Source organism: Propithecus coquereli, unplaced genomic scaffold (genome assembly GCF_000956105.1).
Source record: "Propithecus coquereli isolate 6110/MARCELLA unplaced genomic scaffold, Pcoq_1.0 Scaffold72, whole genome shotgun sequence".
NCBI lineage: Eukaryota > Metazoa > Chordata > Mammalia > Primates > Indriidae > Propithecus > Propithecus coquereli.
Window position 1 is genome coordinate 4,073,947 of NW_012153285.1, and position 12,318 is coordinate 4,086,264.

At 38.2% G+C, this 12,318-nt stretch overlaps 1 protein-coding gene across 1 annotated transcript in view; it reads left to right on the forward strand.

The window, feature by feature from the left end:
• Window positions 1–425: 425 nt before the first annotated feature.
• Window positions 426–12,318, forward strand: part of MON2 (MON2 homolog (S. cerevisiae)) — a 108,785-nt gene continuing 96,892 nt past the window's right edge. Inside the window, exon 1 of the mRNA XM_012661546.1 lies at window positions 426–950. Coding sequence (XP_012517000.1) covers window positions 840–950 — 111 coding nt within the window. The 5' untranslated portion in view covers window positions 426–839. The remainder of the gene's footprint in view (window positions 951–12,318) is intronic.

Genomic DNA, 12,318 nt, shown 5'->3' on the forward strand with positions numbered 1-12,318 from the left:
TTAGTAAAATAAGGGACTATTACGCAGTATGTGCACCAGTTGAGCTTTAAAAAAAAATAACAAGTGGTAGGCTTTGACTTGGGGCCACTAGTCCAGAGATTCGAGGAGGCAGAAATAAAAAGGGACAAGACAAATTAAGATGAATCCCAAAGGAAGCAAATTGTTTACACTGAAATACAATTTAACAGAGCCAGGGGGGTCTGTTCAAGCACTTGTCACCGAAAAAGAGGCGAATCTTAACAGCTAAAACTCTGCCCCTAGCCTACTTGGATGCCGCGGGTGAGGCTGGGGAAAACGCTCCTGGCCGGGAACTGGGCCTGCGCCGAGCGCGGCTACGCCCCGTCGGCTGCTTGCGCCGGGGTTGGCCGCGGCGGGGGCGGTGGCCACGGTGCCCGGAAGTGCCGCTGACGTGTCCCGGCAGCGCTCGGAATTGTGGGCGACTCGGCTAATGGCGTCGGCGAGTCTGGGGGCCCTGGGGAGCCGAAGCTGACGATTCTTGCCAGGTTGGCTGGTGACGCCCGGTGTGGCCGGGCCCCGCGGCAGCGGGAGGGAGCTGCCCGCCTTGTGGGCTCCTCGGCCAGAGCCGGAGGAGCCTAGCGAGGCGGGGCGACTGCGGGATTTCCTCCGAGAGGAGCCGGAGGTTTTGCGAGGAGGCTGCGGGGGGCGCTCGGACACGCTCCGAGTTCGCAGCTCAGGCCCGGCAGAACCCCTGAGGAGCCCAAGGAGCGGGCTACGTAAGGGCCAGAAGCGCGGAGAGGGAGCTGCCTGTCGTCCCAAGGAGCTGACAGTGCCGGAGCTTGTTTGTGCCTCTCAGAAATTGGCTCGGACCTTGGAGGATCATGTCTGGCACCAACAGCCCCGAGGCAGTGAAGAAGCTGCTGGAGAATATGCAGAGCGACTTGAGGGCCTTGTCACTGGAGTGTAAGAAGAAATTCCCACCTGTCAAGGAGGTAAGCTTCAGGCGACGTCAGGAGAAGGCACCGTGAGCATGCCTGGTCCACTTAGACCCAACCCTTCAACCCCAGCCTCCAGTCTTGTCTAATTTTCATTTGGCCCTCACCTTTGCAGACTTGTGAGTCGGTGGGTTGTTTCCACAAGCGCTTTTTATAATTTCTGTTGGGGAGGACTGAGGCGTTTTTATTTTCTCCACTCTGCTGCCCTCGCAGTTTAGGAATGAAGTTCGTGGAGTGAACCGATTCAGTTAATTCAACGAGGTGTGCTGTGTACACTCACCTTTTCTGGCCTTTTTCAGACTCGAAACTGGCCAAGCCAGAATTGAAAAATGTCTGTTTGTTGCTCCTAAAACTTAATATCCACCACTTGTGGTGAAATCTACACTCCTCACTTTTATAGAATGTCACTCAATTGGAAACAACGTTCCTTCTTAGCAGGTGTCATTCATTTAGCTTAACTCTGTTATCAGTCCCATGAACTATCCAGAACCACCTGATTTATGACAAATATTGAAGCCCACAGTAACCATGTTAAACTTTGTTATGAGCAATACTGTAGTGGGAAGTTTGGATTCAAAAGAAATAATTTGAGTTCTAGCAATACATCTTAAAGTCTTTGAGCTTCACTTTTCTTTCAGCTGTAAAATAGGGTTAAACAGTGGTTTTATTATGTATGGAAAAGTCGTCAGAACAAAAGGCTATTATTAAAGAGGCTCAAGTTAATAATATATACAAATTAAATACTCCAAATAGTTCCTGAGTTGAAATTTCAAAAATTTAGTTACTATTGGCTTTTTCTTTTAAGATGCCATTTTAATTGTATTAAATTTTTTAAAAAACTCTGCTCAATTTTTTCCTCATTTTTGAAATCAGACATTTTGGTGATATTGTAAAAGTAATTATTTTTATTCCTATTTAATGTAGTTCGGTTTACCTGAAATTTTATTTACTATTTGCCCTAAAAATTCACCAAAGAATTTCATATTTATACTGATTTAAATGGTTTACCTTTATTATTTTGAAGATTCTGTAATAAGAACTTGACCAGGCCGGGCGCGGTGGCTCACTCCTGTAACCCTAGCACTCTGGGAGGCCGAGGCAGGCGGATTGTTTGAGCTCAGGAGTTCGAAACCAGCCTGAGCAAGAGTGAGTGCCCATCTCTACTGAAAAAGAAATATATAGAAAAAATTAGCCAGGCATGGTGGCGCATGCCTGTAGTCCCAGCTACTCGGGAGGCTGAGGCAGGAGGATCGCTTGAGCCCAGGAGTGTGAGGTTGCTGTGAGCCAGGGTGACGCCACGGCACTCACTCCAGCCCGGGCAAAAGAGTGAGACTCTGTCTCAAAAAAAAAAAAAGAACTTGACCAATACAGTTTGGATTTTAGGCTTGTGAGGAATCTTAACTTTCCTTTAAGTGTTTTGGTTCCTTTGGTTCTGTCAGTCTTCAACAAGTTCCATCTATTAATAAAGTAAACAAACATTACCCCATGATGGAAACCAGATGTGCTACTTCTGGAAAGACGGCCATTATGATATATTTTATTTCAGATAGTCAATAATTTGTTTTGATATTGATTTCATTGTTTTCTTTATATCATCTGTTGAAAGTTATTAACAAGTAAATTTAAAGAATTAGGCTGTTTTAGAGAATTTTAAAGATTAAGGTCATTTTAACTGTAAAAGAAATGTTCTCATTTAGAAAATATCAAATCCTATTTTAAATTTCAACAATAATTTATAAGAACAAACCATTCCCGTTTCTAAGAATTCATATAAAAACTGTGGTTCCTCTATATTTTATGCCTTTGTGGTGTATGTTGGAAATTTAATTGCCATTTATTACATTATTTCTATTGGAAAATACATTTGGGGTTCCAAACAGGTAGCTTACAAAGTTTTAGAACTCAAACCATTCCTAATCTGAGAACTTTAATAAATGCTCATTTGTTTTTACTTAAACAGTGTCTAGAGAGATATTTAGTAATTGCACCTGGTCTGTGGGATAATTGCAAAATAATTCTTGTTGTGATTATCTCTGATACATAATTTTGTATATGGTACATGCTCCATAAGAATTTGTTGAATGAAAGAATCTAGATTCCTCATCCAATGACATTTGCTTAGGGCTCTACTTTAGGAATTGAAAAATGATCTTGACTCATAGGTTTAAAACAAGGATGAAGTAATTAGCCTAATAATTATGAGAGGAGGAAGCTTTGACTTTCAAGAGATACTTTGGTTGAATTAAGTTTTCCATGGTGAATTAATAGCAATGCCAAATTTGGACTTTTGTTCTTGAAGGAAATATATGTTTTTGGTTTTTTCTCTGTGGGTGTTTAGGTAGACCTTAAGGCAAAGTGTTTCTAAGTATAAGAAGCTTTTCCATCTGTAGATTGGTTTGCTAGTTAATACTCTCCCAGCGTCTTCACAGCCATTAGCTGAAAAATACTCATTCTGAACTATTTATAAGGCTACTCAAGAACTTAATATATTTCTAATTGGATATGTCGTTTGGAAGGGATGTCTCCTCCAATACTTTTTAAATAAGCTAGAATGAACTGTTACATGTTATATTTAGTCTTTATTTCAGGTTTTTAGTAATTTGTGCTTTTTATGGCTGTAGTGCTTGGCTATAAATTTTTTTTGTAGTGGCTATAATTTCATTCTGTCATTTTATAATAAAGGTAGTGATTAAGTAATACCAGCAATAAACTTGCTCTTTTTTTTTTCCTGTTCACTTTTCTTAGTCTTTAAACATAAATCTTCATGCTTTAGCAGCATAACTTTTTTTAGTATAACTGTACTAGCTAATTTGTTTGGGAAAATGTATACGAAAAATTTTTTTCTTTGCCTTAAAAGTTACTTTCAAGCCTTCTGTAATCACATCTTTTTTTTTTTTTTTTTTTTTTTTTTTTGAGACAGAGTCTCACTCTGTTGCCCAGGCTAGAGTGCCATGGCGTCAGCCTAGCTCACAGCAACCTCAAACTCCTGGGCTCAAGCAATCCTCCTGCCTCAGCCTCCCGGGTAGCTGGGACTACAGGCATGCGCCACCAGGCCCGGCTAATTTTTTCTATATATTTTTAGCTGTCCAATTAATTTCTTTCTATTTTTGGTAGAGACGGGGTCTCGCTCTTGCTCAGGCTGGTCTCGAACTCCTGAGCTCAAAGGATCCGCCTGCCTCGGCCTCCCAGAGAGCTAGGATTACAGGCGTGAGCCACCGCGCCCGGCCAATCACGTCTTTATAATTCCTCCTCAGTGGCCATCAGAGGCAGTGACCTCTGAAGCTTTACGTTTATGTATTTCATGAATAAGAACCTTTTGATCATTTCTTATTTATAGGCACAGATGAGGGGGAGCAAACTGAGCCTGGAAATGTGGTTAGAGAAAGTTTTTAATTCTCGAGTTGAGTTTTGTAGAATGAGTAGAAGCTAGCCAGCAGAAGTTGGGAAAGGGGCAGTCATTCCTAGCAGAGGAAGTGGTACGTGTTGTTTATATTCCATGTAAAATAAATTTCATACTGAAGATTATTGGGAGTCAGAGCTTTTTAAGAGAGGGAGTAACATGATCAAATTTATATTTAGTAGCATTGCCTTGACATTATTGGTAGGAAGAATTAACTAGAGGGTATTGAGATTGAGGCAAAGAGCAAATTTTTTTTTTTTTCAGCATGTTATGGGGGTACAGATGTTTAGGTTACGTATGTTGCCCTTGCCCACCCCCTCACCCCCTAAGTCCGAGTTTCCAATATGTCCATCCTTCGGGTGGTGCGCATGAGAGCAAATTTTAAAAAGTGATAATTGCCTGTATTGAGGTAGTAGTAGACATAGCCATGAGGTTACTTGCACCGAGTTAGACAGTAGTGAAAGAAAGAGTATGGACTGAAAAGAGATTTAGCAGGTAAAATTATCAAGGCATGGCAACTTTTTATATAAAGTGAGAGAGAAATATGTGTTGCCTCCTAGGTTTCTTCTGGCTGGGAAACTAGGTAGGTCACTAAGGGAAGGAATATAAGAGAAGGAAATGTTTTGGGGGAAAATTTATAGACATGAATATGTTAAGTTTAAGATTTATGTGTGACATCCAAGTGGAACTGACCAGTAGGTGTTTGAAAATGATAGTTTGAAACTTAAGAGGGAGGTCTAGAATTTCAGATTTAGGAGTATCAACTTATACATGATATTAGAAGCCACAGGAATGGATGAGATGGGTCAGAATGTACATATAGAGTAAGAATATAAAGACTGAAGAAGGAACTTTGGGAAAGAACAGCATTAAAGGAAAAGAGGCGGTTGGGCAGACTAAGGTTAAGACAGGAGAGAAGGGGAGAGCTTGTTGGAGCAAGATCCCTGAGAAAGCTGGATTTTCAAGGGCGTAAGTGTGTGAATGGGATTTTAATTTGATAAGGGACACCTCGTCTTCTGATAGGAAGGACAATGGAAAAAAATGGGTTTGAATGTGATAAATTTGAATGAGGGTCATAGTGGAGAGTTGGGAAGTTGTGGGCAGTTTTCCGTGGCCTCTATTTTCTTGGTAAGATATTAAACAAGCTTGTTGCTAGGTGTATTAAGTAATGAAAGAAGAGGGTGGGAAGTTTGAGAAGAGCAGTGGATCACTTTGGAGAAGTGGAGGAGAAATTGACTTGGAACACTTAAGAGTCTTAGCAGGAAAAGTGGTCACAATGATGGTGGATTGTGATATCTAGGTTGGATTTCCAAAGAAGGAAAGCCAGTAGTTTTCATTGATTGGAAGAAGATGAAAGGGTTAAGAATTAGCAGCACCAATTTAATCAAAGAGCAGTGGGGTTTGGGGGTGTGAGAGCTAGAAGGATAGGAGTTGGGAGAATAGTGGGGATGTTGTATTGCAGATTGCCAAGTAGATATGTACTAGAGGATGATGAAGTCCAGGGAAGACTTTACTCCAGTAAAAGAGTAAAAGGAATGAAGGTCGTTTGAGTTGAGGTGGTCAGATGGGAGTTTGCATGGATTTTTTTTCTCTAGTTTTAATGATGCACAATCGTAAGGGTATAAATCATTAAAAATTGCAAGTAGTCTTTTTTCAGACTATGTACTTTTAAGTTTTCTGTTGCCCATTCAGGCTTGATAGAGGTTGCTTAGCAGCGATTTGGAGGAGGGGACGGGTATTTGTATACACAAGGAGTGCAATGCGCACCGCCCCAAGGATGGTCATATTTGAAACTCGGACTTGGCGGGGGGGACCAAGGGCAACATATGTAACCTAAACATCTGTACCCCCATAATATGCTGAAATAAAAGAAAAAAAAAAGCAGAGGTTTCCTGTGGTAGAGTGTCTCAGTATCCAGTGTTTTTCCATGTTAACTGGCTGAGGGAGATTTATGCCTTCTACTTACTGAGACAGATTTTTCCATTTAACCAGATATTTGGGGACTGTGGCTCAAGTCATTGGCTCTCCTGGTAGGGTTAAGACCTCATTTTTAGGACATTATGACAGCGAAGAATGAGGGCTGGATGATCTTTACATGCTTACTTGGGAGCTGTTTTGGTTTAGTATTTTATAATGTACTATAGTTATTTTTCTCTCGACATTGTGTTCTTTCTCCTGTAAGCATAATAGAACAAATCCTTGTTTTATATATTAAAATCTATGAACTGAAATAATATATTAATTATCTTAGCATTGTGCTTTGGTGACGTAGAAGAAATGAAAGACATTGTCTCTGACTTACAAACCAAAAAGGAAGATATACTTCAAAAATTGAATTATTTTCCTTTTTTCTTTTATATAAATATAGTTTATTTTTCAACCGGGTACAAAGTAGAGGGTTTTGCTGTTACTGTTATAATGTAATAGAAGTTTATTTGTCTAAGTGTAAAGCACAGTAGGAAATACAAAAATAAATGAGAAATTGCCTTTATTTTCATGAAGTTATGGTTAAGTAAAATACTGCCTTTCCACTAGGCTGGGAACTTACATCCATAGACTCTAAGGCAACATGCCATATTAAATATTTCATTTTACAGATGATGAAACTGATTTAGAGAGGTTCACTAATTTAAGTATGGTTGTAGAGGTGGAAATGGGTTGAGCATCCATCTCTAAAACCTCTCCTTTTTTCCATTCTATCATGCTGCAAATGCCTTTAAAACATGCTTAACTTGTTTTTACTATTTTTCCCATTTGTCTACCTTGCTTCATTTTTTATTACTATTGGTCATTCCTTCCATCTTGAAATTCTCTTGTTTTGACTTTTATAACACTTTTCTGTTCTTCCTCTCTCTCTCAATGTTTCACTTCCTTGTCTTTACATGTATCTCCCAAGTTCTGTCTTCAGATTTCTCCTTTCTCTGTGCTCAGCCCCTTGAAACTGTCATCCACTCCCATCGCTTCTGGCCTTACTATAATGCTGATCAGTGTTAAATCTATTTCACTCACTCCACTCTCTTTACTGTGTTTCCAGCTGTCTATTGAACACATCTACCACTGTATCTTTCACATTCTTCAGACAGAACTTCCTTCTTGTAATTGAACCTGTCTTTTCCTTAAAACATCCATTTCCCCGTTTCATTTGTTTTGTTAATGGTATCTTGCACTGTTGCTTACTTTAGGTATATTGGTCTGTCTTCTCTCCCTCAGCTGTCTTTATTCACTGTCAGTTGTTTCTTCCAGCTCTGTGATTTCTAGCATACCTCTCCTTTTTTTGTATTTTATCCACTATAATCCTAGTTCCAGGTGTTAATATTATACCTGGTCTTTGATGTACATTAATGGCATATATGACTCCAAACTATTATATATGTCATCACCAGATTAATATACTTAAAATTGTTTGGAAACTCTCAATGGCTACTATGTACTTATAGAACTCCTAAGTATAGCATTTAAGACCCTCTTGATGTTCCCAACCTTCCTTTCTGGATTCACCACCCTTAACTCTTCCCCATATGCTTTTATACTTCAGCCAAATTGGGTTGCCTGCCAGTCTCCAAGTATGTTCTATCGCTCCAGCATCCATGGTATGGCTTCTGAGGTTCTTTTGCTGGTTTGGTATTGCCTCTCCTCATCTATTTCCTTTTTTCTTTTTAAAATAAAATCCTGCCTTTCATTGAATCCCACTCTAAATGCTGCCTATCCATTTGTTGCATGAATGAGTCAACTTTACAGATAATTTTGTGATTTCTTTGCCTGCTCACTCATTCATTCATTTATTTGTTTGCTCATGAAATAATTTTTGGACATCTACTGTGTGCTGAATGCTAGCTAGTTAGTTACTAGAGCAAAAACAGCTCCTGCCCAGACCTGTCAGTCTAGTATGTTTTCCTCTGCTTTCTTAACTTTCACTTAAGCCATATGCTATTTCCTTGTAACTCTTAAATTTTACCTTCTGTTATAGTTTTTAAGTATTTTTTCTTTTCTACATAACTCCTTAAGGATCAATATTGGATCTTGTTTATTTTTCTATCCACTATAATTAAAGCATTTGTATACATAGAAGGTGCTAATTAAATACTTGTTGAAGATTAAATTTTTAAGAAAAGGAAGGAGAAGGCATACCACCTATATAGGCACATTTTTTGTATATTTTTAGCCATCTTCGTGGTAATCTGCATTCCAGTCCTTCATTTAATATGTTAAAGAAAATTTATTTGTTTTCTAGAAGCCAGGGGTTCTGAATAGAATGTCACATAGGTATATATTTTTAGGAGCTTTTAGGGTTATAGAATAATAGAATGTTACAGAAGAAAATCTTATTGGTTTCATTGTAGTAATTGTTTTATGAGCATATTGTTTTGTAGGGAGTGTTCTAGATCTATTAAGTACTTCCAAGTTTGGACTTGACTTTAGGTCTTTTGATTTTACCTGACTTCCAAAATCATAAGTCTTCAGACAGCACTATGCCTCCTTTCTGTCTTGTGAGTACATTATTTTATGTAAGTTGCTATTAATTTGAATTTCACATTTCTTCTTTAGCTCTTGTTTCATGCTGTGTCGTGTGAATAATTTGGACCTTTGTGTAAATTTGTTTAAATTTTGAGGCTTTATTCTCATAAAAGTTGTGAAAAATATGTTTTTAAAAAACAAAACAGGAACTTTTGTGAAGGGAAGCAGCATTTAAATTTTTTTTTTTTTTTTGTAAATCTGTATGTAGTTTTGGTAGTGGACATTTGTTAATTCCTTCCCTACCATCCATTCCCTTTTCCTTCAGTGGTAGGCTACACTCTTCCCTCATTTTCAACCCTTTGGATTCTCATTCCTAATGCCAGGGTGCCTTGATTAGCTTACTCTACTTTAAACTCTCCCCACCCCGCATCCCTACCTCCAATCCTGCCTAAGTTACATAATGACAGTGAGTGCTCCTGGGAAAGAAAAGCTTAACTAAACATATGTACACCCATAATTTGCTGAAATAAAAAAAAAAAAAAAAAAAAAAGATCTGCTGAAGGAGACCCTTTCTCTTGTTCTGGATAGTGTCATATGAAATGGTGAGGTATGGAATGGCTACAGCCATTTTTGTTGCCAAGCTTGAAAGCAGCCTGAGGATGAAGCGACCCTGGAAACCGGGCAGAACCAAGACAATAGCAAAAAAGTAAAACTGTAGCCCTGGTGGCATTGTGAATCTCTGAATCAAACTTCCTCTGGAATTTTCAATTAGTGAGCCAGTGAAGTCCCTCCCTCTCCCCCACCCTTTTTAAGTGAATTTGAATTGGCACTTACGCATATATAAATACCAACAAGTCTTTCTGATACTATTTAGAACTTTTCATTTGTTCCTTTAGAAAAATTTATTATGTAGCTACTGTATGGAAGGCACTGTATTAGGCGTTAGGAACACAGAGGGATGAATGAGATATGTTTCTTATCCTCATGGGGCTTGTAGCTAGAATGGAGAAACAGACATAATAAAATGAATGGGATAAAGCATTACAGGTATAAGCCATAGATGGTACTAAAGGTGGAAAGGCTTTGTAATATTTGTCATAGAAAAAAGTGATGGAAGAAATGATTTCTGTAACTGCTTATGATATTAGAAGGGTGACAAAATCAAGAACCTGCATCATAAGTCTGCAGCTATCTTCATATTGTTAGCAATGGTTTAATTTCAACAAAGCATTATTAGTCACATTAAATTAGTGCTAATTTGGGTTTGTATTTCATTTGCTAATTGTTAATTTATTGGCTTTATAATTTAAGAGCTATAAAGAGTATATTCCTGATTGTATTTATACATACATTTCAATTTGTCAGTGACTGAGTAGGTTCATAAGACTTTTTTTTTTTCCTTTGAAAAGATGTCCTTACACTATTGTACTCAATTGTGAGAAACACTAGTAAGGGTGGATGCTAGGGAACTGTTGAAGAATTGAGACGGTGGATGGATGGAGGACAAGATTGTAGGTAGAGACATCTCTTCATTTAGGTTGATAATGAGAGTTTGAATGAAAGTGTGAAGTAGGATTTGAGAAGAAAAAGAGTACCAGATATGTTAACTAAATAGACTTTGTGGCTGATTAGATTTGTGAGATGAAGGAGAAAGGCCAGATATCTGATCAGTGACTGGGTAGATGATGCTGCTATTCAGAAAAATAAAGATTGTAGGAAGAAGAAACAAGTTTTTCTGGCTGCAGTAGGAGTTGGGGGTTGAGGGAAACAATAACATCTGTTTTGAACATCTTGTTCAAAAAAATTGTTAACCTTAATTGTTTTGAACAATTTAAGGTGCCTTTTAAACATTTAGGTTAATAAGTCCTCTAATTTAGGAGACAGGTCAGGAATAGGAATATAATGTAGGAGTCTTCAGCATTTAGAAAGTAATCAAAACCATGGAATTATAGTCATCCTTCAGTATCTGCAGGGAATTGGTTCCAGGACTCCTGGAGGATACCAAAGTCTGTGGATGCTCACGTCCCTGGTACAAAATGTTGTAGTATTTGCATATAACCTCCCCACATCTTCCCATATGCTTTCAATCATCTCTAGATTATTTATAATACTCAGTACGATGTGTAAATTGTTGTTATACTGCATTGTTGCATTTTTAAATTGTTGTAATGTTATTTTTTATTATTCCCCTCCACCCTGAATATTTTCGATCTGCGTTTGATTGAATCTGCAGACATGGAGCCCACTAATACAGAGGGCCAACTATGTGGGATTACCGAGGAATAGTTTATTGAGTGAGAAGTGAGGCCAAGGATATTCTAGGTGGTCTTGGAAGAGGAGTCAGCAAAGGGTACTGAGAAAAAGAAGAAATTGTTTCTTGAGAGAGATTAGTTTTAAGTGTATTTAAGACTTTGGCTTTCTTTTCCAACTCATAGATGCCCCCAGGATTGTATTAGACTATTTACCTTAACCTATATCATCTCTATTTAAGTGTGCAGAATTGGCCAATTTTTTTCTCCTTTTATTTATTTATTTATTTATTTTTTGCATGAGGGCCTATGCAGGAAAAAACAACTGTTTACAAAGGAGTCTTCAGCATTTAGAAAGTAATCAAAACCATGGAATTATAGTTATCCCTACAAATACACATGGTATCTGATCAGAATAGGGGATACTTTTAAAACAAGATGTTAAAGACTCTTCTTCACTCCTACAATCCTTGATAAGTTAGAAGGGAATCTGGCTCTGAAGATCTCTGTTCGTACAGGATACCCTTAAAGATGTAGGCTAGGCCTACGTATGAAGTAAGACTACAGTGGTTACAGGTACCCTGATATACAAGTAGGTCAATAAACATCGATAGTGAAACTTTCCAGCAATACAGGGTGCCTGTGAGAATAAGAAGTTATAGTTACGAAGTATTTTGACAATAGAAACTTGGATGTAAAAAATGAGGAGCTATGAGATAGGTCTAATTACATGAAAGGCAACAAACAGTCCTCTTGGTGATTCTTTGAGTTTAAGAGTGAAAATACTGATTATACATCTTTTAAAACACCACTTTAGAACTACGTAAAAAATACTCCTCATTCCTTCTCCTTATTGTGTGTATGTATAAAAATATTTGTTAGATGTGCGCACATTCAGGATTCAATTCTTATTCAAATCAAAACAATGTCTGGCAAATTTGAAATCCTTTACTGGTAGCTGGCATGCTACAAGACAGATTTTGGAAACTATTAAGAAGGTTTTGCCTTTGGACTCTAAGACAAGGAAAAAAAATTTTAAAAAAAAGTATGACTAGAATTCAGAAAGTCTGGACAAATTATATTAATATTTATGACAGTTCAATTTAATCAATCTCTGTTGACACTGAGCAAAATCACATATTAAATTTGGACATGCCGGGCGCAGTGGCTCACGCCTGTAATCCTAGCTCTCTGGGAGGCCGCGGCGGGTGAATTGTTTGAGCTCAGGAGTTCGAAACCAGCCTGAGCAAGAGCGAGACCC